General features: G+C 42.9%; 1 protein-coding gene across 1 annotated transcript; it reads left to right on the top strand.

Annotated features, from left to right (window-relative positions):
• The first annotated feature begins 1160 nt into the window (after positions 1-1160).
• On the top strand, positions 1161-20563 carry SPTSSA (serine palmitoyltransferase small subunit A). Its single transcript, XM_065872450.1, has 2 exons — positions 1161-1266; positions 20460-20563. The coding sequence occupies exons 1-2, from the start codon at positions 1164-1166 to the stop codon at positions 20561-20563; spliced, it is 207 nt and encodes a 68-aa protein (XP_065728522.1). The 5' UTR covers positions 1161-1163.
• The last annotated feature ends 5548 nt before the right edge of the window (positions 20564-26111 follow it).

The following is a 26111-nucleotide window of genomic DNA, read 5'->3' on the forward strand; positions in this document are numbered from 1 at the left end:
TGGCTCTTTTAACTTTTGGACAGTAAGTTAAAAATTCCTTAGCTCCTCACACAAGGTCCTTCAGGATATGGTCTAGGCTACTTAACCTAGAAACCGTTTAACATTTAAATAGCAGGCCATTAATTGTGTCATTTCACACGCTAATCGTGCATCTTCATTCCTGAAGGTGAGTGCAATGTTGCTGGCCCATTTGCCAGTGGGAAAATCTGGACTTTTAAGAGTGCATCTCCAGGAGGTATCTGTCCCACAGACGGATCTCAAGCAGTCTGTCATCTGCAGAACCGACCAGATCCGCGTCCTTCTCCCGGTCTTGACCTACACGGCACCTTTCGGCCACTAAGAGAGGTGGGCAGATGGACATATTTATGGTAATCTCTCTCTTGTCTTTAGGTTAAGGAGTGCACGGGGTATGTTGGTTTATGTGGGTGTGCTTTTGTGTGTGTGAGCCCGCGTGTGGGTGGGGAAGGAGGAAGAGGGCAGTGTGTGCATCACTTCTTCACAGATGCCTTTCCTGAGCTGCTTGACTGGGCGATGCTCGCCTCCCCACCCTCTCCGAGCACCTTACTCTCCCCCTCTGCACCGATCACAGCTTTTCTGGCATTTGTGAATGCCTGTCTCCTCCCCTAGATCGTAAACTGCAAGAGGTAAGGATCCTAATATGCTCCTATTCACCCTGTAATCCCCCAGCCCAGGAGGACGCCTAAGGCGTCACTGGTATTCCACAAATATTTCTTCGACTGGCGTTTCTGGGCCCGACTCGGGGGACCCACCGCGTAAGGGAGCCACGGGCGACCCCCGCGGCAGGACCCCAGCGGGCACTACCGCCCCCCAACCAACTGCCGGGCGAGGCGGGGCCGGGCGGGGCACTCTCGCGGGGACAGTTCTCGGGCTCGCGTGGGCGCAGCCCCGTGAGGGGGAACAGCGGGAAGGGAGCGGGCGCGGCGCGAGGCCGAGGCCTGGCCAATAAACGCCGGCCGGGCGGGGCTCGCGGCCGGCTGCCCGGGAGCGCGCGGGGCTGGGCGTGCTCACGGGTGACGCTCCGGGCCGGGCCGGCCAATGGGCGCGGGGCAGGCGGGCCTGGCGGCCAGGGGCTCTAGGACGCGAACGGGAGGCCGGCCGGACAGACTGACGTTTGGCTGCAACGCGGGAGGCGCGTGGCAGGGATGGCGCTGGCGCGGGCCTGGAAACAGATGTCCTGGTTCTACTACCAGTACCTGCTGGTCACGGCGCTCTACATGCTGGAGCCCTGGGAGCGGACTGTGTTCAGTATCCTGCCCGGGCCGCGGGCGCGGGGCCGGGTCGGGGCGCGGGGGCCCGGGCGGCATCCTCCCGGGCCCAGGGCCTGGCGGGCGCGGGGCGGCGGGAGGGCGGAGAGGCGGCCCCGCGGGAACTGCGCGCGCAGACTCGCCTCTTCGCGGCGGGCATGCGGGACCGAGGTCTCGGGGCCGAGGGTGGCGCTCCCGCGGTTGGGGGGTGGGGGACGAGAACTCTTTTGAGATCTGAGGTCGCCGGTGAGTCACTGGAGCGAGGTAGAAGCGCCTTTATTGCTGGAGGAGATCCCCTAGGGCGATGTCTACCTGCTGTGCCCTCGCCTGCACTTCGGCCGTGCCAGCCTTTGATTCAATCTCCTGTTCCCGTGGGAGGCAGGGACCGTGTAAGTGGAGCAAATCGCTCCCGGCTTGGACGCTTTTGACCTTTAGCTGTCCCTGATTTAGCTGGCTTTGGTCCTAATAAGAATGCTAACCAGTTTATCGGCTTTTAAGTCAGGTTGTGAATGTGTGCTCATGGCATCCCAATACAGTTTTTGAAAGCAGTTCGTTAATCATCCCTTTTTGGTCTTCAAGATGGTTTAAAAAGTCTGTTCTACTCATTAATTTGATGTTTGCACAGTCCGTAACAGTCGAGCCCGAAAAGGAATATGTGGTTAGTTGTAGATAGTGTTTGAAGCTGTGTTTTCGTAGATGGCTAATAACTTACTCGTTAACGACTATAGAGCATTTACTACCAGCCAAACAACTGTGCTAAGCGCTTTGCCTGTATCTTAACTCATCTAACTTTCATAAGCTCAATAACTCAAGGTTGTGAAGAGAGGCTTCCTGAAGTCTGTCTTCATTTGTCTATGTTGACATCCCTTGATATTATTCTTGCAGAATAAATACTAATGAGAGATAACTTTTTTAAAAAACTTGAGGGCCAATATGAAACATATTTTATACAGCATGCTTGCTTCATACAGGGCCTCTCGTCTTCAGTGTGGTTTAGTTTGGAGTAGCTTCAGAACAACTTTGCAAATACGTGGTAGAGTGACTGAGGTAATTTCATTCCAAGCCTTAATAAGTGTGTTTATTTGTCTTGAACAAATAGGATTGAACAAATAGCATAGGATTGTACTCAAAGCTGAGTCTTTTGTCTCAACACTTTGAGGCATCTTAGCTGCTTTACAAGGAAATTTAGTTTTATTATTGTTGGCATTTCTTTCCAAACCTGGAGTTTAAGAAGCAGAATGCAGAGTTTGGATTTAAAGTCTGAATGTAAAGTATGCCCTAATTTCCTGCACCATTTACTTGTAGATGCAGTTTAGTTTCACTCTAAGTTCTATAGATTGGAGCTCATGAGGTCATCCTTGTAAAATGTATACTAAAATATATACCACCTCTTGACTCAGTTAAAGTTATTAAAAAGTGAATTTAAACATAAACAATGTTGTGCTAAACTGAAACTCTTTAAATCAGAAGTTGAATGTAGTGCCCCAGAGTCCACACTCTAATTTTACTCTTAAAGGTTTTTGTTGGCACATAGATAAATGCTATGGTGTCAGTGGTGTTAAGGTTTTTCTGTATTATATTGCAATAGTAATAGTGTCATAAATACCTCCGTGTTTTTCTTGGGGGGGATGGAGAAATAAATGATGAATAAATTATGAAATGATATGTAGTACCTCTGTGGGTTTTTGCCTTTGAAGCATTTGACTTCTCATTGGTTTATGGGACCGCATGATTTCATTAAAAAAAAACCACACACACTAGTGAGATTTGCAACCAACCTGAAAGAGACCTGCTGGGACCTGTTGACATCTACCTCTGGAGGGAAAGTTTTAACATGTTTCGAAAGTCCCCTTTCCCTATTGGCAGCCATCAGTGGGAAAGGAAGAGACCAGGTTTTGTAACCAAGACATGTTTTGTAACCAGTGAGACACTCCCTGTAGTGCCTTACTGGGTAACATTGTAATCATGCTGTTGAGGGGAGCTAGAAAATTTAAAATCTTTGTTAAAATAATTGGAAGCATAAGTAAAAGTTATTTTAGCGTTGTTCTTTTAATTAAGAAAACAAAGGTTTATTCTGTAATGGCTTCTTATGTTTCCATGACATTTTATATTTGTATTTATTTTAAGCAAAATGCAGGCAGTTTTTTGGGTTTATGTTTAGAATTAGATTCCCCCGAAAGACAGTCCATGTCTCTTCAAGGAAAGAGTTTTTTTTTTTTCAACCACAGTGCTGGGCACACAAATAATGCTTGACAAACATTTTTTTTTTATGACAAACATTTGTTTATATGTTGATTTGTCATTTCAAAGAAATTGCAGAAGTACTGATTTTAAGCCACTTTTAGAGTAGCTTTGGAACTTGACTGTTCCTGATGAACGACATTCAGTTCTTCTAGAGAATTCAAACTTAAAGAAGTAGAAAAGGCTATAGATTGAAAGAACTTCTTTGATTTATTTTGGAGATGTTAACAAAATTTGCATTGCTCTGTCTACTCATTTATAAAACATGTACATTCGCTGAGTTCTGTATTCCACAAGTATTGTATACTTTCCAATTGCCAGATACTATTCTAGATAGTAGGGATTTACCTGTGAATAAAACAGATAAAAATATTTATTCTAATCCCACTAGATAAATAAGTAAAAAATTAGATTATTAGACTGTTATAGCTGTTATGGGGAAAAATAAAATGGAGAGGAGGATAGGAACTAAGAAAGAGTCCATGTTCTTTGATTTTTAGTTAGAGTGGTCAGGGAGGGGACATTTAGAAAGATTTAAGCAGGGGAAAAATTCCAGAGGATCGAGCATTCCAGGCAGAAGGAACAGTAACTAGGAATGCCCTGAAGCACCAGTGTATCTGGCTTGTTTCTGGGATAGCTGAGTGGCTGGTGTGTCTGCGGTAGAGTTAGTGGGGGTGAGTAGTAGGAAAGGAGGTCATATCTGTTCCCGTAGGGCCTCCTAGGCATGGAGTGAGAGTTCTGAGATGAAGGGAGGTGCTCATACCTTTAGAGTAGAGTCACTCAAATCCAGTAACAGTTTTCTCACTGACATTTAAATACAATAAGTCCCCTACATACAGACGAGTTCCGAGAGCGCCTTCGGTTAAGTCCAATTTGTTCGTTAAGTCCAACAAAGTTAGCCTAGGTACCCAACTAACACAATTGGCTACATAGTACTGTACTGTTAATAGAAAACAAATACAAAAAATAAAGACAACATTTTTAATCTTACAATACAGTACCTTGAAAAGTACAGTAGTATAGTACAACAGCTGGCATCCAGGGGCTGGCACTGAGTGAACAGACAAGAAGAATTACTCACTGGAGAAGGGAGAGGAGGTGGGAGATGGTAGAACTGAAGGGGACTAACCGTATTTAATAAAGTAGGAAAATAAACCACAGGAATATACATTTTTCCTTTCCCCATGAGACTCAAAGCTCTTTTCATTTTGAATGGGAAAAAAAAATCCTAGGAACAGGGTTTTAAAATTTATTTTAATTAAAAAAATTTTAAACATCCTGAGTTCTGTTCTAAGTTTCCAAGAAGATGGACTTCATTTCTTCAAGGAAATTAGATCCAAGTTCAGGAAAAATTAGAATCGGCACATGTTCTCAGGTAGATCCCTGCCCCACCCCTTGTTATTCCGCTGAAAGAGCTGGGCAGTGAGTGCTTTGGGATGCAGGGCAGGAAGAGCATGGTGGACTCAGAGAACTTTCAGGGAGGTATTTGAGTTCTTTGCTTTATTTTCTCCTAGGTGGGGAGAAGGTGTGGCCTGGGGTGCAGAGATGTGTTGGGATGGTGAGTATACCAGGCTGACTTGGCTGGAGCAGGGATTCTTTAAGGCAGAGTGGGTGGGAAGTAAAGTTGAAAAAGCAAGTTGAGACTGTTTTTTAATTGAACAGACACTTCTGTGCGTACCTTGTGCCAGATGCTGGCCTAGATGCTTGTGATGTATCAGTGAGCACATGAGACAGAGATCCCTGTCCTTGGGAAACTTTGATAATGAGTGAAATATATAGTGGGAATTCCCTGGCAGTCCAGGGGTTAGGACTCTGTGCTTCCACTGCAGGGGGCATGGGTCTGATCCCTGGTCAGGGAACTAAGATCCTGCAGGCAGTGAGGTGTTACCAAAAAAAAAAAAAAGTGAAATATATAGTATGTTAGGTGGTAAGCATTATGGAAAGCAGAAATGTAGGTCAGGGGGATAAGAAATGTGTGGATGGGATGGAGTTACTGTTTTTAAAGAGGATATCAGGAGAGGCTTCATTGCAAAAGCATATTTGAGTAGAAAGATAAAGGAGGTGAGGGAGTTAGCAGGGTAGAAATCTGAGGGAAGAGCAGAGCTGGCAGAGGGACTAGCCATTGCAAAGTCCCTGAGTCCAGAGCCTGCCTGGCATGGATGAAGGCCACGGATGAGGCAGGTATGGCTAGTGAAGAGTGAGTGTGCGGGAGAGTCCTAGGCGATGAGGTCAGACTCTTTGGAGGTCCTGGTAAGGACTTTAATTTTGGTAAAAAAGGGTACTCTTGGGCTTCCCTGGTGGCGCAGTGGTTGGGAACCTGCCTGCCAATGCAGGGGACACGGGTTCGAGCCTTGGTCTGGGAAGATCCCACATGCCGTGGAGCAACTAAGCCTGTGTGCCACAACTACTGAGCCTGCGATCTAGAACCCACAAGCCACAACTACTGAGCCCGAACAACGCCATGAAGAGTAGCCCCCGCTCGCTGCAACTAGAGGAAGCCTGCATGCAGCAACGAAGACCCAATGCAGCCATAAATAAATAAACAAATTAATAATAAAAAAAAAAGGTACTCTTGGAAGGTTTGATAGAGGAGTGATCCAATCTGGCTTTTTAAGTTTGAAAAGGTTTACTTTGGTTGCAGGATTTGGAATAAATTAAGGGTGGCTGGAGGAGGCAAGGGTAGAAGCAAAGGTAGATATTTTGGATTGAGATAGGCTTTGAATGATAATGAAAAAAAGCATTCCTTTTTTTAAAATTAAACATTAAAAAAAATTTATACAACTTTAAAGATTACTTTCCATTTACAGTTGTTACAAAATATTGGCTATATTCCCTGCATTGTACAATACATCCTTGAGCCTGTCTTACACCCAATAGTTTGTATCTCCCACTCCCCTACCCCTATGTTGCCCCTCCCCCTCCCCAGCGCTACATTTTAAGCTGTATGTTCTTTTCAGTAGCGACTAAGTTATTTTCTCAGATTTTCGCTGTATCCTCAAATGCTTAAAGCTAGAATTGAGAAGGATTTTTCTTCACCTGTCAATATACTAGAGTAATTAACATGTTTGACAGTTTATTTTATTTATTTATCTTTTATAAGTTTATTTATTTATTTATTTTTGGCTGCATTGTGTCTTTGCGCATAGACGGCGGGGGTGGGGGGCGAGCAGGGGCTACTCTTCATTGCGGTGTGCAGGCTTCTCATTGTGGTGGCTTCTCTTATTGCGGAGCATGGGCTGTAGGTGTGTGGGCTTCAGTAGTTGTGGCACTCGGGCTCAGTAGTTGTGGCTCGCGGGCTCTAGAGGGCAGGCTCAGTAGTTGTGGCGCTTGGGCTTAGTTGCTCCGCGGCATGTGGGATCTTCCCGGAGCAGGGCTTGAACCCGTGTCCCCTGCATTGGCAGGCAGATTCTTAACCACTGCGCCAACAGGGACGCCCTATGCCGTTTCATTTGATCTTCCTTTTGTAGAAATGAATGCAGTTTTCCATTACCAGGGAGGGCTAAATGAGGAAAGCTGAGCTAGGAATAATTGTAACTGATAAATTATTTTATTTTTAATTAAAAAATTTTTTTTTGTAGCTGAGTTGTGCAGCGTGCGGAATCTTACTTAGTTCCCCGACCAGGGATCAAACCAGAGCCCTGTGCAGTGGAAGCGTGGAGTCGTAACCACTGGACCGCCAGGGAGGTCTCTGTAACTGATAAATTAATACTTCCAACCCTCCAGCGCAGTGGTATTCAGACTTTTCATTTGTGCATTCCCTAAAAGAACAAAAAGCACATACTGTGTATCCTCTCACTCATTTGACATCTGAAATCTTTCATAGTGAATTTAGATAATTACAAAAGATTTAATTTTTTGCTTTTTAAAAATTATTGTGTTTTTGCTAAAACCTTAAAACTATAATTTTTTTCTTATACAATTCGTAGAACACATTCATCACATGACCTGATTGGCAAAGCTGGTCCTCACTGTGAAGCCAAATAGGCAAAATCAGTCTTAATTTCTGTCAGAAAAAGCTCAGTGTCATTTTTCTGTTCAAATAATTGTTATGTAAACACCTTCAGTCCTGTCTCACTTTTTTGTTGTTGCTGTTTTATAACTTTATTTGACAGTCAGTGGTTAGTTCTCATCCACATTGACTATAGGTTTTTCAAAGTGGTGACAGGTACTTAGGTAACCAACGTATAGAGCTTGTTTGGTGAATCTTCAGCTTCATGCTTTCTGGACAACCGCACAACCACACGTGGATACAGTAGGGGACATTCCATAACCCTTTGGCCGAGACAGCTTTGTTGAAACTGTTGTCACTGTGCACATCTGGAGTTCCTGTCTCCTTCATGGCAGATTTCTGGATCTCTTTCAGTGCCTGAGGGGCATGCCTCTTGAAACCCACTCCATGGGTGCTCTCGTGAATGTTGACAGTGGATTCTCTGGTCACTACCTCAGTGATGGCAGAACGGCCCCTCTCACCATCCTCCTTGCTGGAGGCATTTTGCTGGGCCCAGATTGCAAAGGTGTCTCATTTCCAAATTCGCATGATTAGATAGATAGGTGAGGTTTGGAGCTGTGCCAGGAGTCTGTTACCTGAAGGAAATAAAGTACAATGTAAGTTAGTTACTATTCCTTTGTTTGCTGTCCCAGAGTTTCTTTTATACCCTGGGGAAATGCGTAATTGTAAGATTCTGGAAGTAAAGTGAGAGAAGTGAAGTTGTAAGGGTGGGGGGATGGGAAGGAGAACTAGCAGATCACAGTTCTCAGATCAGCTTGAGGAGAGAGTACACTGGAAGCTTAAGATTTGTAAACTGATTCCCCTTAACGGATTCTAATCCTCTGAAAAGTCTTGTTCCTCCAGGGCTCCTGTGCTTTAGTTTGAAAACAGCTGCTCTAGCCTGTTTGACACTGCCTGGATATTTGGCTGGCTGTGTGAGAATGTCAGACTATCCCTTGTCTGTACTCCTTAGGATATTATAACTTTTTCTTTAGTAGGAAAAAGTTCTTTTCTTTCAGGAAAGGTGGAAGAGAAAAACTATGCTACACAAGAACTAGGTGATCTGTACTAGGATGTCAGGGAAAGTCATGGGAGGTTGATGGCAGTGGGGACAAAGCACATACAGATGATCTACAGTGTTTCTGCATGTGATACCAGTGATTTTTCAGTAGAGCTGAATGTGGATCCTGTCTCCACTGCTTCATATTCTTAAAGACCTTGTGACCTCCTCCACCCCACACCCCAGTTCAGGGTTTGATTGTTGTAACATTTGTGGTGCTTAGGAACAAGGATAAGATAAATTCTTTTTTTTTGGCTACGTTGGGGTTGGGTCATCGTTGATGTGCATGGGCTTTCTCTATTTGTAGAATGCGGGGTTACACTTCGTTGTGTACAGGCTTCTCATCGCGGTGGCCTCTCATTGCGGAGCACGGGCTCTAGGCGCCTGGGCTTCAGTAGTTGTGGTGCGTGGACTCAGTAGTTGTGGCTCATGGGCTCTAGAGCACAGGCTCAGTAGTTGTGGCGCAGGAGCTTAGTTGCTCTGGGGCATGTGGGATCTACCCGGACCAGGGCTTGAACCCGTGTCCCCTGCATTGGCAGGCGGATTCTTAACTACTGCGCCACAGGGAAGTTGAAGGTAAATTCTTTAGATTAAAAAAAACCCCAGTGCTCAATTTTAATAATTAAAACTCTGTGTTCTAAAAGATCTACTTAAGAGAGGATATATACTTTTCATGAATTGGAATGCTTAAAAAACAGTAGTTATGGGGGCTTCTCTCGTGGTGCAGTGGTTGAGAGTCCACCTGCCAGTGCAGGGGACGCAGGTTCAATCCCTGTTTCGGGAAGATCCCACATGCTGCAGAGCAACTAAGCCTGTGCGCCACAACTGCTGAGCCTGCGCTGTAGAGCCCGCAAGCCACAACTACTGAGCCCAGGTGCCACAACTACTGAAGCCCATACTCCTAGAGCCCGTGCTCCACAACAAGAGAAGCCAGCAGAATGAGAAGCACACTCACCGCAACGAAAAGTAGCCCCTGTTCGCTGCAACCAGAGAAAAGCCTGCGCACAGCAACAAAGACCCAATGCAGCCAGAAACAATAATAATAAAAAAAATAGTAGTTATGGAATGATAGACAGTATTGTATTTATGATCAATAGTTATGAAAAGTAGAATTACTACTAATACAAGAATTTTGGCCATCATATGTTGTATGCGTTCCTGAAAAATTCTCAAATAAAAGAGTTTATGGGAAAATATCATTAGCCCCTCAAAATCTATGCAACTTCGTAAGCAGGTGCTAATGAAAACAATGATTGGCATCTTGGGGGACAACTTGGATAACCTGGGCAGACAGGCTGGGCGCTGCCCCAGGGGCATTAAAAATGCATGGACAGAGTTGACTGGAACTGCTGAAGTGATGGAGATGGTGTGGGCTGCCGTCGAGGAGATGCAGGAGGCAGTGCAATCCTTCCATTAGTTGGGAGCTGTGCTAGCCTGGAGGTGTACCTTTCTGGAGAGGGAGCCCAGGTACAGATGCTAATTTTTAATTTTCTTAAAATAGAGCTAAAAGGACTGCAGCTGCTGAGCTGAGGGATGTTTCTTGCTGAAGATTATAATTCTTTCGTCACTAATCTGGCTCCCCTAATTTACAAAAAATCCCATATGAAACCATGCAGCTCCTGTGATATCCTAGTCACATATGGGTTAATTGATGTTCCAGAAATGTGTTATATCAGAACAGATTATATTTTAGAGCAGACAGGTAATTTTTCCCCCTTGACCCTGGGACTTCAGATCTTCATGTGATTAATAGAAGCTCTAATTATAAAGACATATAGCGATACATAGCCTTGGTGTCTCTGGGTTCAGAGCTACAAACCATTTCTAGGATTTCAGCTCAGAGTTGAACATGATCATTGCTGGTTTCAGCAGCAGGCTTTTTTGTTTGTTTAGTTTTTAAAGAGTTCATCATCAAGTTGTTCTAAAATCAATTTCCATACTTAAGTATGACCAACACTACAGAAAGCTCAGAGAATGGGTTTTGCTTGCCAACAGTAACCTCTGATACTGATGTGATATCCTTTACTATGGCGCAAGAATATGAAATTGGCTGACTTACACAGGACTATAACCATATTATTATCTTCTACTTGCTTTCATTTATGGCAACTTGGAAAGCATCAAAAGTGATATATTTGGTAAAAATAAGCTTTCTTTCTTTTTTTTTTTTTTTAATTTTTGGCCGTGCCACGCCGCTTGCGGGATCTTAGTTCCCCAACCAGGGACTGAACCCGTGCCCTCGGCAGTGAAAGCACGGAGTCCTAACCACTGGACCACCAGGGAAGTACCACCAGGAAGTAAGGAAGTCCCTTATTATTGGTGATGGTCTCTAGTTTTTCGAGGTCAAGGGACAAAACCTGCAGTAATAAGAAAGAGTCCTTTTTGGAGCATCTTTCAGCAGCTGACCCCTGCTTTCCCTTAGAGCTTTGATGGCTTTTCACCAAACAGCCTATGGTAATACTTTGTCAGATACTTTGTTTTCTTTTTTCATTAAGATGGTTTCTTAAAAAAATTAAATTTATCAAAACTTTTGAATATTTCTGAGGATAAAAGTAGCTTTTTAGAGTTAGTTTTACAAAAGGAATTTGACTAATAGAAGATTGGATTGTTTTAGATGACATTTTAGCTTTGTTTTTTAATGTGACAAGGGACATCAGAGACTGAAAACATTGAAATTAGACTAGTGAAGAGGAATAAATCATACCCACTGGAACAAAGGCCCCTGCCCTTTTCCCAATGAGGAGCTACTTTTGGTTTCTGCAAAGTCTTGCGAATAGGTTGCTAAGGTAGGCGGTGATAGTACGGGGTTACTGGTTAGGGCAGGAGATGTTAGTTACCGTGGTCTTACTTCTGATGTACTGTATTTAACTTTAAAGCATTTCCTTTTTTTTTAAAGTTGCTGGGAAAAGGACTGGGGATGGCCAATCCCTTGTATGGGCAAAAAAATCTTTATTTCATTTTTTTCCTGCCTAACTGGGAACTTATCAGCTCATGATTAGCTGGGGATCCCTGTTAAAGAAAACAGCAAACAGCACACAGATATATGGTTTCACATCTATTTGCTTTTTAATCCATTGGACCCATAAAATATTTATGTTATGTCCAGGTTATAAATAACCTCTGATTGTTCACTCAGTCCTTGAACAAACAATTTTCAGCGGTGCCTGCACAATCCTGGCACATTATCTGCTCAGTTCTTGAATGGTTGATGAAGTGCCTGCTTTGTCTAACAATGCACTACGACCGGAAGCAAAGAGCAGCCGAGGCGTTCACTCTCAAGCACTTAAAATTCAGTGGTAGAGACAGTTACATACACACAAAACAGAAAAGACATATTTTTTAATTTTTGAGGTTTTTGGTTTGTTATAGTCTGGATTTCACTAGCTTTATTCTATATTTCTTGAATCATGGTTCCCCCTCTAAAACATAAACGTGATTAATCTTGGTACAGCTGCTGATACTTATACAAACAGCAGTAAGGGCTTGGTAAATGGAAAGATTACTCTATCACTTTGTGTATTACCTTCCAATATGTGTGTATTATATAACACTGAATATTTACATTTTCTGTGTTTGCGTGTGTGCGCGCCTCAGTGTCTCAAAGAGAAGATTACATTAAGGATGATTGAGAACTGGTGCTTAAATCTCCAAGCAAGTGGGATCCTAACATTAATCCAGGAAGGGATTTCATTTTATGTAGAAGAAACTCAGGTCCAGAGAGGTTGTGATGCCTTAGGATTATACTATAAATAACAAGTTAATAGCAGGGTGACCTTGGGCAATTTCCAAACAGAGGTCTGAGTCATAATGTTAAGTGCCCAAGCCCTCAAGCAATAATTTCAATAAAGATTATATTACCTTTTGTTGCAGAATAGATTTGATTCCAAATTTTTATATCAACCCTGAAAGGTAGGTGTTGTGTGTCCCCAAACCACAGATAAGGAGACTAGTGATCAGAGTTTTTGACACAACCAGGGATTGGCAGAATTGCAGCTCAAACCTAGGTTCTCTTCCAGTGCCATGGTGATTCCAGTATCCATTTCTTGTACTTCACAGTGTGTCAAGGATACTTTAAACTTTGAGAGGTGTGTTAAAGAACGCAGTGGATTGAGAAATCCACTCAAGTACCCAGATAGCAAATAATAGCTGTTATATTCTAAATGGTGTATGTTTAGGTCTGTTTGTGAGAACATTTCTAAGAAGACGAAGGTCACAAGTTCCCCAACCTTGCAAATGTCACAATAAAACTGCCCTTTGGAATGGTGCCAAGCATAATCTCAGGGAGTATTCAACTCAGTGTATTGGAGCTATTTCAGCTACATGGCTAAAATTGCTTAAATTGCATTTGTAGAAGGTTACTTATTAAAAGGCACTGTTTTGCATGTTTTGCAAGGTGATTATTAAGGCTAGTAGAAATTCCTCATGGTCCCATTGTTTACTTGTTCATTTAATATGAGTTTCACTGTATAGTTAAGTCAGTTTTAAATAGTCTCTTATTTGGGGGGGGAGGGATTAATTGGGAGTTTGGGATTAACAGATCAACAACAAGGACCTGTTGTGTAGCACAGGGAACTATAATCAATATCTTGTAATAACCTATAATGGAAAAGCATCTACAAAAGAATATATATATATCTGAATCACTTTGCTGTACACCTGAAACATTGTAGATCAACTATACTTCTGTAAAAAATATTCTCTTATGGTTGAGAGCTTTAGGATAATTTGGGGGAATAATTTTGAAATTTAATTATATAGAAAACTTACTTTTAGAGGCTTATTTAATTATTGTGATTCTGGAAATACTTAGGAGAAGTGGGATTAGAATACAGAGACTTTTTTTTGAGGGAAATAGAATTAAAAGTTAAATTTAATAAGTGGCTTTGGGTAAAAGGTTAGGTTTAATGTTATTATTGTTATTATTTTGAGTAGCTAATAATTGACATTTGCATCTAGGTGCAAGTGACTTTTGGTAATTTTCCGTTTTCTTGGTCAGAATTGAGAGTTGTTTATTCTGTTTCTGAGAGCTAAGATTTTCTGTTTATTTCCTAGTAGCAAATTAGGTTCAAGTGATGCCTAACCCAAACTTTGCCAGGGAAAAAGATCCTTCAAATAAAACAGTTTTTAGTCTACTACTATATGCAGTTCCATTTTCCTTTACAGTTCTTACTTATTAAAAAAATAAGTAAGACTTATTAACTATTCAGGCATACAATAAAAAACCCATAAAGAATAATATAATGAAAATGTGCCCATACCAACTACTGAAGAAAAACATGCATTTGAAGACCCTTTGTGCCCCTTCTCACCTGATCTCCTTTCTTCCTCTTCCCATTTCACCCCACTAAGTAACCACTATCCTGAATTTAGCATATATAATTGCCATTTATTTGTTATTACTCCACATGTATGCATCACAGCATAATGCTGTAGAAAGTCATGAACTCTAATGTCTAATATTTTAACCAGGCAAAACATCTTTTCAAGTTTTGATAAGTTCTGGGGACTTCCCTGGTGGTCCAGTGGTTAAGAGTCTGTGCTTCCATTTCAGGGGGCACAGATTGGATCCCCGGTGGGGGAACTAGGATCCTACATTCCTTTGGAGTGGCCAAGAAAAAAAAAAAGTTTTGATAAGTTCTTGTTTCACTTGGAAAGATGTCCTGATTTTATATGCATATAAAAGATTAAAGGTTTGACAATTTAGTGTTCGCAAAATTGAGCCCAAGTTTCAGGTTCCTGTCTTATAGTAGAGCAATCTCTGTTAAGCTAATTTATGCATGTTGACTGATATATTCTCCATACTAAATAGAAGAATTATAGTGCCATAAAGAGTACGTAATATAATCATTCAAATGGCTGTTTTTAGTAATTCTTACTTGAATTTGAGCCAATGACCTGAAGATTATTACTATACCATTTCATTTGCTTTGTGTATACATTCGTAAGTCTTACATAAAAGCTGTTAAAAAACCCAAAAAGCATCTTGAAAATATAGTATTGCTTAGAAACAGATTTTGGTTTTCTTTGCTGTAGTTGCTTTAGAGTTTGTTGGTCACAGTAATATGTGGAATACGTAGAAAGCACCACAGTGAATCTAGAGTCAAATAATGTTTCTTAAGCAATTCCTTTATTCATCAAATATTTATTAAATGTGTGTTACGTTAGATGTTGGAGATATAAAAATGATTAGACATTGTTCCTGTGTTCAAGGAGTTAATAATCTGGATGAGATAAATATCAATACATCTACAAATAGGTAATGTCAGGTGATAAGCTCTGTGTGATATGAGTGAAGAACTTGATGAGCATTAGGGAATAGTTAATTCTGCCAGGACGTTGGGGTAAGTATAGAAAAAGTATGAGTGCTAGGGAGAGCCTCATACGAGAGGAGATGACTAGCTGAGCTCTAAGAATGTTTAGGTTTTACTTGGAGGAATAGGACTTTTCGTACATAGGAAGGTATTATAGTGTAATGGTTAAGAACACATTTTAGGAGTTTGACTTGGTTTGGAATTGGCTCCATTGCTTACTCTGATTTCGGGATATTACTGTAGGGCTTAACACAGTGCCGTGCGCACACTAGACAAAATGAAAGCTGCCACTGCTGTTATCCTTAGTCATATTATTAAGCCGTAATCAAGGGCAGAGCAGTATGAAAATAGAGAACATTGTTTTCGGAGACTCGTGTAATATGGCATGAGTAGGATGTGTGTTTGTTGGGGGTTGATTTGGAGTGTTGGGAGGTATGATGGAAAAGCAGCATGGTACAGTTGACCCTTGAACAAGCAGGGGTTAGGGGTGCTGACCCCTGCATAGTTGAAAATCTGAGTATAACTTTTTACGGTCGGGCCCTCTGTATCTGTGGCTCCACATCTGCAGGTTCAACCAACTGTGGATTGTGTAGTGCTGTAATAGGTATTTATTGAAAAGAATCCACGTATAAGTGGACCTGTGCAGTTCAAACCCATGTTGTTCAAGGGTCAACTGTAGATGCTTTTGGTCCCCACCTTGATCCCCTTTGCCAGCTGATGTACTTCTCCCTCGCTGCTGGGATTGTTGTCTGCTACTGCCTTCTAGCTTCCCCCTTCTCCAGACTATTGCCCTTGGCCAAGGCAGCTGTCTCGCCCAGGTGGTTTTTTCTCAGCCTATCTACAGCCAGTGATTGACAGATTAAGGGATACAAAAGATCAGGCCTGTTGCCTCAAAGCAACACCAACATGTGGTACAATTCATGCTCCAGAGCGCCCTGTGGGAGCTGAGCTCCTGAACCTCCTCAGCTTTTCCCCCTGCTCTGTTCTGTTCTGCTCACTCCCCTTCTGATAAAACTCCCTTCAGAATAACTTATACAAGAATCCCTGTTCCAGCCTCTCAATTCTTGTCTACTTCTTGCACTCCAACCTAAGACCAGGTGCTTGAGCTAGATTGGAAAGGTCCTCAGATGCTTGGCTTAGAATTCCAAGTGCTATCCTAGAGGCATTGGGAAGCATGCATTTTAAAAGGATAACTCTAGTAAAGAGAGACATGGAAAATAGCCAGAGGCCTAAAGTGGGAGCTTGTAAGTGATTAAGTAAGGAATGATAAGTACCTCGATCATTTATCATTGATAAGGATAGGGGAACATGAGATAAAAGTCATTTGTTGTGGTTGGAAAGAACCGAGAAGTCTTAAATAATTTGAATTTGGGGAGAAGGAATCAAAGCAATTTCTAGATTGAGTGACTAGGCAAATAGTTAATCTATAGTTATATCAGATAGTGTGTCAACTATTTTCAAATCGTTGGAAAAATAGGACTTATAGGAAGAAGTAGTTTTGGAGAAAGTTAGTGAGTTCAGTTTTGGCTCTGTGAATTTAAGCCCGTCATAGGTGGAAAAGTCCAGTTTCATAGGAAATACTTGTCTGCAGTATAGAAGGTGGGGTCAGGTCAACAACATTAAGGTGGCTGTTTAAGTTATAAGTGTGTGTAGGCCCAAGACAAATCATTGGGAACTCCATTTATCATTTAGAATCCTTTCAACTGCAAGTATGGCAAAGAATATCTAAAGGTGGTTTATGGGTAAAGGGCGTATTTATTGGCTTATGTATCTGAAAATCCAGTGGTAGGGTGGGCCTCAGGTCATTTGATCAGTGTTCTAGCTCCATTTTTCTGCGATTATTTTTGTTCCACCGCCTTCATCTGTTTGATTTCCTTATGGAGGCAAAGTGACTCCAGTGATTCCAGGATTCTATCAGCAAACTGCATATTCTAGAAGGAGAATCTGTGTTCCTGGATTCCTGGCAGAACTCCTAAACTTTGAGCTGGTTGATCAGATTTGGGGGGTGGGCATTGTTAAAAAGAGAAGATCTTAACTGGTTCAGACCAGTTCAGGGCTTATCCCTGGAGTTGGGATAGGGTTAGGCCCACCCAAAGAGCATGGCTGCTGTACTAGCAGGAGGGCTGGAGTGGATGTTTGGGAGAAAAGCACAAAATTAACTCTACTCATCTTACACGTTAGTGGCAGACAGGGAAAAAGAGCCAGTGAACTAGGAAAATGGTGCGAGAGAAGGGAGGAGAGCACCAGAGAAGTACCTCAGCCCAGAGCTGAAGGAGATTTGAAGAGGAAAGATGAAAATAGTGTCAATTCAGAGAGCCATTGGATTTGATAGGAGGTCGTTGGTGCCCTGAGAGCAGTGTCTGTAGCCTGGAGAGGTAGAAGGCAGATGGTTGTGTGGGTGATGAGTAATGATATGGAAGCAGCAAGTTTGTACTTTTTTTTTTTTTTTAAAGAAATTAAGTGGTGAATGCAAGGTGGTTGTTTAAGAAAGAACTGGATTAAGGGAGGCTGAAAAGTAAATTTAAAAATGGTCACAGGGCATCCCTGGTGGCGCAGTGGTTGAGAGTCTCCCTGCCAATGCAGGGGACACGGGTTCGAGCCCCGGTCCGGGAGGGTCCCACATGCCGCGGAGCAGCTAGGCCCGTGAGCCACAACTACTGAGCCTGCCCCTGGAGCCTGCGAGGCACAACTACTGAAGCCCGCACACCTAGAGCCCGTGCTCCGCAACAAGAAGCCCACGCACCATAACAAAGAGTAGCCCCTACTCGCTGCAACTAGAGAAAGCCGGCGCCCAGCAACAAAGACCCAACTCGGCTAAAAAAAAAAAAAAATGGTAATGGGAGAACTACCCACATCTGACATCTGCATCTCTACCAGTGCACATCTCCTTCCTGCAAACACCCTCCCTCTTGTGAAGTTCTTCACAGGGAGAGCAGCACCAACCCAGGTACCCCCAATAGGGTCACTGGTTTCGCCGCAGATGTGACACTGGCCTCTGCCGCCATATGCAGTGACCCATTTCCAAAGTCCTGTCCATCTTCTTCATAAATCCCGCTTCAGGATATCCCTGGGTCCAAATTGTCCCGGTCACTATTCTGGGCACTGTGAGGGACACTGAAGGACTAAGAATGTCCACTGTGGCCATCTCCCTGTCACCAAGGCCCTTCCTCCTAACCCCCTTACCCATTACCCAGCTGCTCCTCCTACCCCCCAGAAAAATGTAAATCACCAAATAATGGTTGTTAATCAGCAAGCACTTGCCCTCCCCACCTCGGGACCCACACTTGACCAACCTTAGCTTAAAAGCTAAGACTGAATGCAGGCTGACCTCTCCCATGAAGACTGTAAAATCCCACTATGAAATCAATGTGATTTTTTTTTTTTTAAGGCCGTGCTGTGCAGCATGGGGGAATCTTTTTTTTTTTAAAAAATTATTTATTTTTTTGGCTGTGCCAGGTCTTTAGTTGTGGCATGTGGGATCTAGTTCCCTGACCAGGGATCGAACCTGTGCCCCCTGCATTGGGAGCGTGGAGTCGTAACTACTGGACCTCCAGGGAAGTCCCCAAATCATTATGATTTTAATTTCATTTCAAAAAAAATTATTATGGGAGACTTTTCACCCATGTTTGCCAGATGAGGGGAATGAACTTAGGGTCTGAGTCAGGTTTGAGCTGTGGCTCTAAAGACAGCTTCTTGTGTGACCCTGGACAAGTCCCCTCTGTTTTGTCAGTCTCTGATGAGTACTAGTGAATAAACATTTCACAGGAAAACCGTAAAGGTCAAGCAAGATAATACATAAAAGAGGTTTGTCAACTAAACTGTTATACAAATATTAGCTGGTAGTAAGCACATTGTTTATTTAAACCCTATATTCTCATAAAGGTATGTAAGGTATTATAGAACTACTAGTATGTAGAGCTGAAGGTATGTAAGACAGGAGGTGGGGGAGGAGGGGAGAGAGAGAATATGAATGAATGAATGAATGAATGCATAAAACACAGTCCCAGTTCAGAAGTAGTTATTCCCCTTAGCATGACTCTGCAAAGCAAAAAGCCCTCAGGTTTTACATAATTTTTTTGTGTGTGTGTGATACGTGGGCCTCTCACTGTTGTGGCCTCTCTCATTGTGGAGCACAGGCTCCGGATGCGCAGGCCCAGCGGCCATGGCTCACGGGCCCAGCCGCTCCGAGGCATGTGGGATCTTCCCGGAGCGGGGCATGAACCCGTGTCCCCTGCATCGGCAGGCGGACTCTTAACCACTGCACCACCAGGGAAGCCCTTTACATAATTTTTGTTAGCAGTATTTCGTGTGGCCCAAGAGGAGGGCTCCTTGTTGACTTGCATATATACAGTTTATTTATTTTTTATAAATTTATTTATTTTTATTTATTTTTGGCTGCATTGGGTTTTTGTTGCTCTGCGCGGGCTTTCTTTAGTTCTGGGGAACAGGGCTACTCTTCTTTGCAGTGCAAGGGCTTCTCATTGCTATGGCTTCTCTTGTTGTGAAGCACAGGCTCTAGGCGCGCGGGCTTCAGTAGTTGCAGCATGCAGGCTTCAGTAGTTGTGGCTCACGGGCTCTAGAGTGCAGGCTCAGTGGTTGTGGCGCATGGGCTTAGTTGCTCCGTGGCATGTGGGATCTTCCCAGACCAGGGCTCGAACCCATGACCCCTGCATTGGCAGGTGGATTCTTAACCACTGTGCCACCAGGGAAGCCCCCTATACAGTTTACATTCCTTTTAGAATGGGGAGAACGGACCACAGTGCAGAATGTTTATGGTTTAGGTTATCAAGGTGACTTTTATTTGATGTTGTTGCAAAGTTTAGTGATAATAATAATAATAAATGTTTGATAGTAGCAGCTATTATCAGTTTATGTCACTAGTATATGATTGATCTTATCTTTGGCTCTAAAGCCAATATCTTAGCCACATTCTAGTTTAAATAATTCTAAAATTCTTGGATCAGACAAGACTTATTGTTCAAGCTTGTAGACATTTTGCAGTCATTAAATACTGTACAATTTTATTCCTATACATTTCTGTTTCTTAGATTGAATAGATTCACTTTCTCTGCTTCATTTTAAGCAGCCTGATGTTTTGAAATATAATAGGGAGAATAATAGTACGCACCATGTAAGGTGACGGTGAAGACAAAATGAGCTTAAAAAACAGAATGGTGTCAGGCATAGTTAAGGTTAGTGGCTATAATTATAGTTATTTATTTATTTATTTATTTATTTTTTTTTTTTTTTGCGGTACGCGGGCCTCTCACTGCTGTGGCCTCTCCCGTGGCGGAGCACAGGATCCAGACGCGCAGGCCCAGCGGCCATGGCTCACGGGCCCAGCCGCTCCGCGGCACGCAGGATCCTCCCGGACCAGGGCACGAACCCGCGTCCCCCGCATCGGCAGGCGGACGCTCAACCACTGCGCCACCAGGGAAGCCCTAGTTATTTATTTTTTATAAATACTTGGTAGGTATGAGAAAGCATTAAATGAATGGGTACTTCCACATAGAACAATTGTTGAAAACATTTGGGGATTTAGTTTTGGATAAACTGAGAAAAAGTAAAATGAAGTGTCCTTAACTACAACTCAGATTCCATGCTGGTTTCCATCGTGGGGATGGCACTGTACACAGGATATGTCTTCATGCCTCAGCACATCATGGCGATACTGCACTACTTTGAAATTGTACAGTGACCAAGATGTGACCAAAATCAAGAGGTTCTTTAGGGAAGAGCCACTGTCTGAAGTTGGAACGGGACTTCATCAGATGTCATAAGAAACTCTACTAGATGTCAACATAACCGACCCTCTGAATATAAAGACTAAAATTTATGAGAAGAACAGGAAAACAATCCTGACTCATGTGTTGTGTTCTTTATTTTTAATTTTAGAAGAGGCTCTTATATAGTAGTTTTTGTCTATTTTAACATTGTAGTCATTTGTACTTTGATATCAGTATTTTCTTAACCTTTGTGACTGTTTCAATATTACCCAGTGAAAGCTTTTCTTAATGTAACTTTGAGTACATTTTAATTGCCTTCTATTTCTAAAACCCAAAGTCATTAGTTGGGCTTTACGGTTCTTGCTATCATATGGCATACATATCTGCCTGGATATATTTCTACTCTTGACCAAAGTTTTGTAAGAAAAAATTCAAGATTTGGGGCAGGGGGCTGGGGAGGGAGGATATTTTATTGAGAACTATTTACAAAAGACTTATCTGTAAGTTTGAACTCAGGAGTACAGTTTTAGCTATCTGGACTCAACTCTTAACAGCTTTTACTTTAAAACTATTAAAGTGTTTCTTAACAATGAAAAAGAAAGATCTTGCTGAAGTTAAAATAAGGAACATTTCACCTTTTAAATATTTAATTTGTGTGTGGACTCATTTCCAGAAAACTTTGGTGATGGTTCTTGTGACAAATGGTGGTGAAGTAGCATTATTATGTAATGCTTATATATAGTAGAGTTTTTAATAGAAGGTAAATCAGTTTCCTCTGAGGGCCATTAGTAACAATGTACTTCCTTAAATTTAGTGTCATGATTGTAATGGGTGCTGCAAATGCATTTGCACATTGTAATATGATGAGATGAATTGTTAAAAACTATAGCAAAAAGAAATGTAAACTTGGTTAAAATCCTCTCACTCTTTGTATTGCTTTTTTTTTTTAAAAAGATTTTTATTCCTTAAATGTAAAATGACTACCTAATTTTTTGATGTAAACTCATTAAATTCAAAGAGAGAAAAATCAGCTGATGTAGCAGTATTTTTTTTTTTTCTCGTTGGTTAAATGTTGATCTAATATTTATACTTCTGGATTGATTGCTGTGGACAGATAAGCAGTAAGTATATCTTAACATGTGTCTCAACATAAAAGTATCGCTAATTTAAAAAATTAGACATTTTTTAAACATACCTCCCAGAATGTTTTACTATTTAAAAAAAATGTGTAAGTACTTTTGGCCCCAAATTGTATGAATTAGACTTTTGAAGTGTTTTCTAGTCCAGAGGTACTAAGTAATATATAAAAGTCTGGTAGTTTTAGAGAATCAATTTATATCATTACTATTAGGGAGGGTGAGAATAATTTGTAAGTATTTAGTTTTGAAGTGCTTAAAAGTAGTTGGATATGGTTATGTCTGGTTATGGCATAATTACAGTATTCACACTATCTCAAGCAGAGTAATGAATATGAGGATTTAAGTCTGGAGTTGTTCAATTAATGCTTAGATCTGGCTTTCCTCCATTGACATCCCTCCTCCCCCCCTTAACCTCTGACAAGTAGATTCTAATGTCTGGATCTCTGGTGAGCTGAAGACAGGAAAAGTCAAGAATCACTAGTTTAGATGGGTATCCAGATTATCTATCCTAGCCCTCTACTCAGAAATCTTTAATTCATCCTCACTCTGCTGAAATCCGTTAAATCACTGTTGTATTTAATGGTTGTTACGAAACACTGGCCTGTGAGATAGATAGAAGATAAGTTTAGCCTTACAGAGAATCTTGAGAAGAGTCAGAAAGAGAAATAGGAGCAGGTCCACTGAGAGGTAATCAGGGAAGCATATCCTCACCCACTGATGCAAGGGTCTGGTCTATTTGTCAGTAAATAACAAATGGGGAGATCATTTAACTTTATCTGTTTACAAGTGGGCATTAGACAATTCTCTATAGGTCGCTTATGTTTCAGTATGTCTTCTGAACAGAGATACTGACTGCCTTTTTTCTGGAATATTTTTCTAGGATGTTTGTATGATAGAGAAGATAGAGAAGAGATAACGTCTCCCTCCAGAACAAAGGGCAGGTTTGCTTAGAGCCTTGGAATATAAAGGTCATCTCCTTCTGAAGCAATGGGCACTATAAAAGATTTGGGTTCCCTGTGCTCAGGGTTCCTCTCCTGTAATGTGACCCTCTGCATGTACAGGTGTCACCTGGCCCTCTTTACATTGTCCTGTGGGAATTGGAGCTTGGAAACCAAAACAAGAAAATAGTACTTTGACTGTTTCTTTTTTTTCTTTTTTAATTAATTAATTAATTTATTTTTGGCTGTGTTGGTTGGGTCTTCGTTGCTGTGCATGGGCTTTCTCTAGTTGCGGCAAGCAGGGGCTACTCTTCGTTGCGGTGTGCAGGCTTCTCATTGTGGTGGCTTCTCTTGCTGCGGAGCACAGGCTCTAGGTGCGCGGGCTTCAGTAGTTGTGGGACGTGGGCTTCAGTAGTTGTGGCTCATGGGCTGTAGAGCGCAGGCTCAGTAGTTGTGGCACATGGGGTTAGTCGCTCCATGGCATATGGGATCTTCCCGGGCTAGGGCTCAAACCTGTGTCCCCTGCATTGGCAGGTGGATTCTTAACCACTGTGCCACCAGGGAAACCCCTACTTTGCTTCTATAAGTAATTAAGTCCTTTGTGTCTGACCCTGGAATCTCATGTCTTCTGCCAGTACCCACAAAACTGTGCCAAACTAACTTGTTAGCTTGCAGACCCTTCACTGTTCTTGACAGTTTTGGTGGTGAGAATGCAACAAAGAAGAGACGTGGTCTCCTAGAAGAGAAAGGATGATGGCCCCACGGGGCAGATTCAGAGATGGGACATACCCTGGTGTCCAGTAGGAAATGCTCTTGCTCAAGTATCGGGTGGGTTAGGGGAACCAGGGTCCTCCGCTCTTCTACTTGTTAATTAATCATTAGAGGCTGAGTGGTGAGAAAGATGATTGAAACAAGCTGCCTACACAGTGCCTTAGTGGTTGGGCATGCTCCTCCGGGCAGGTGGAAGAAGGAATCTTAGGGTAATGGGACGGCTCTAAAGATAATGTAGCTGTGGCTGCTAAGCCAAGGAACCCCCAAAACAGAAATAAATGGTGACAGCAGTGAGGGGCATGTTATTCAGTAGAGACCTTTGGGTGGTCTGAAACACTTCACATTTATTCAGGTGAACTGAATGCAAAACCTTCCTAATGGGCTCAGAGCTGCTCTCTCCCTCTGTGCCCCCTTCTCTTCTATCCTGACTTCAGTTTCATTAAGGAGGAAGATGACCAAAGGTGAGACTCAGTGCATCCTGCCTTAGTATGCCGGGGAGCTTCGCAGAGGAGAGAGAGTCAAACTTTCACGGCTCCGTTGGATATCGTTACCCAAGTCATTATCCTACCCATTCCTGTGGGAGGAGGGGCACCAGAATTCAACTAGTGGAGTCTGGGCAATTTTTGCAGTGGAGAACGGAAATTTATGTGACCCTGTTGGGTGCAGCCGTTTGGGCCTATTCAGTGTACTGCTGTAGCTTCCACTGGGGAATGCGTAATGGGTATTGATGTTTACATGTCTGGGCTATCAATGCCTGTCAGTGCTAGAGGTGACACTCATGTTCGGGAAGAGATGTATGTAGAGAAATACTAGTACCTTTGGATCCGCACAACCCAAATGACCCCCTTGAGCTACAAGTCTCTATGACTAATGGTCTAACCATTTAGAGTCTGGCAAAAAGAAGCATCTTCCATCTGAGGTGCTCCTTGGATATTTGGACTCCTGGGCCCCCTTGCCCCCTGGTAGTGGCTCTCCTTTTGTAAACAGCTAGGAACTTGCTACTGGGCTGTTCTTGGAACTGACTCATGGAAGCCTTTTGACTCTCCGGCATGATAGTTTCATTTCAGGGTGAATCAGCTGGACTCAAACAGGATGGGGAGGCCAAACCAGCCTTGCTGTCAGAGGGAAATGCTGTATCCCAGCGTGCAGCTGACCGGGCTCGGTAGCGTCTCAGCTTTACATGAAAAAGGGGCAGCCCTCCCTCTGGGAATACTTTACCTCTTGTTCTGCTGCTTGAAGCAAAACTGCTGGTTCAGTGGGGACCTCGGTTCACAGAGATGACCCTGAGTGCTAAGGTCTACTTCACTGGTGGTTTGGCTAAGCTTAAACCTGACGGTATCTGCTGAGCTTCTGCTACTATTCAGCCCCAGTGTCAGCTCTGCAGAACCAAACATGGGCATGCTTGTTCCATTTGCTGTTAAAACTCACGGCAGTTCTCACAGCCCTGGCCAATACTCCCCTTGATACAACTTATCTTTTTACTGGCCCCTGGGCTGTAGCCAGTGGTCTAGCAGTTTGGTCTGTCACTTGGAAAACTACTGATCGGTAGGTTAAAGACATCCTTCTTTGGGGCTGCAAAATGTCATAAATCGCAGCTGCTGATCGAAGTGTCTGTGTCACTTATGTAGATGCCCATAATATGGGCCAGTTCTCTGGTACGAAGCTACTGTTCACGTCAAGACTGCACCACCCGGATCGCCACCATTACTGAACGTGGCAACACAGCTACCCTCGTAGGCTCTGTGCAAGGTGAAGGACTCCGTTTCTGATGCAGAGGCTACCACTGCAAGCCAGACTTGTGACTCCTGCCAAAAGCATTTTGGTGAGGGGGGTGACGTAGCGTGGGCCCTCACCCCGACGTCGTTGCTCTTGGCCACTTGAATACATCAGAACTTTGACTTCCTCTTGGGGCTGTCTGTTGTGCCTCACGGCTGTTGGCATTTTCTGGGCTTATAATATTGCTGTTCCAGCCTAATCAGCTGATTCCAGCCACACTGTTGTGGCCCTTGAAACTGCTCTGTGTCATGTTTTCATGGCCCATTTGTAGCTTGACAGTGGTATGCTTTTTTTTTTTTTTGTAATCACAAAAGCTACTCAACCGTGCGCTGACAGTCAAGGTATTCGAGGGCCATTTCATGCTCCCTGCCATTCACAGGTATCTGGTATCATTGAGTATTGGAATGGCCTCCCGAAAAATCAATTTAAATATATTTTTGACTCTTCATCCCTCATCTCTTCCTGGTGCATATACCTTCATAAGGCAGTTTGGTCACTGTATGTGGCTGTGCTCAGAAAGGGACCATCTCTTCTCATCCACTTTCTGGTTAGTGATTCGGACGATCTTTTATTATTTTACCATTTGGGATTCCTCCCTGACCATTCCTGGGCATGATGCTTTCCTGTTCACTCGTGGTAACCCCAGGCTGGTAGGTTGGCCGCCCAGCCAAGAGGGGGCCTAGGGCTTTCAGACTGGCTCAGTCCCCTGGCTTCTCTTGTTGGACTGATATAGCTCCATATCATAAGGCTAATCGGTACTTGGTTGAGTACACCACCTTGGGATTCACCCAGTGGTTCATGCAGGCCAAGGTCAGTGGCCTAATGAGTTTCTATAAGTTTTATAAAATGCCTTATCTCTTTTGTACCTGCCTCTTCCAAATGAGTGGTCTGGGTGA

The sequence above is a fragment of the Phocoena phocoena genome, chromosome 2 (assembly GCF_963924675.1).
Source record: "Phocoena phocoena chromosome 2, mPhoPho1.1, whole genome shotgun sequence".
Lineage (NCBI taxonomy): Eukaryota > Metazoa > Chordata > Mammalia > Artiodactyla > Phocoenidae > Phocoena > Phocoena phocoena.

Coding starts and splice junctions, on each gene's coding strand:
- SPTSSA (XM_065872450.1), top strand. CDS start 1,164: ATGGCGCTGGCGCGGGCCTGGAAACAGATGTCCTGGTTCTACTACCAG. Junction 1,267..20,459: donor CTGGGAGCGGACTGTGTTCA/GTATCCTGCCCG, acceptor ACTACAACTCAG/ATTCCATGCTGGTTTCCATC.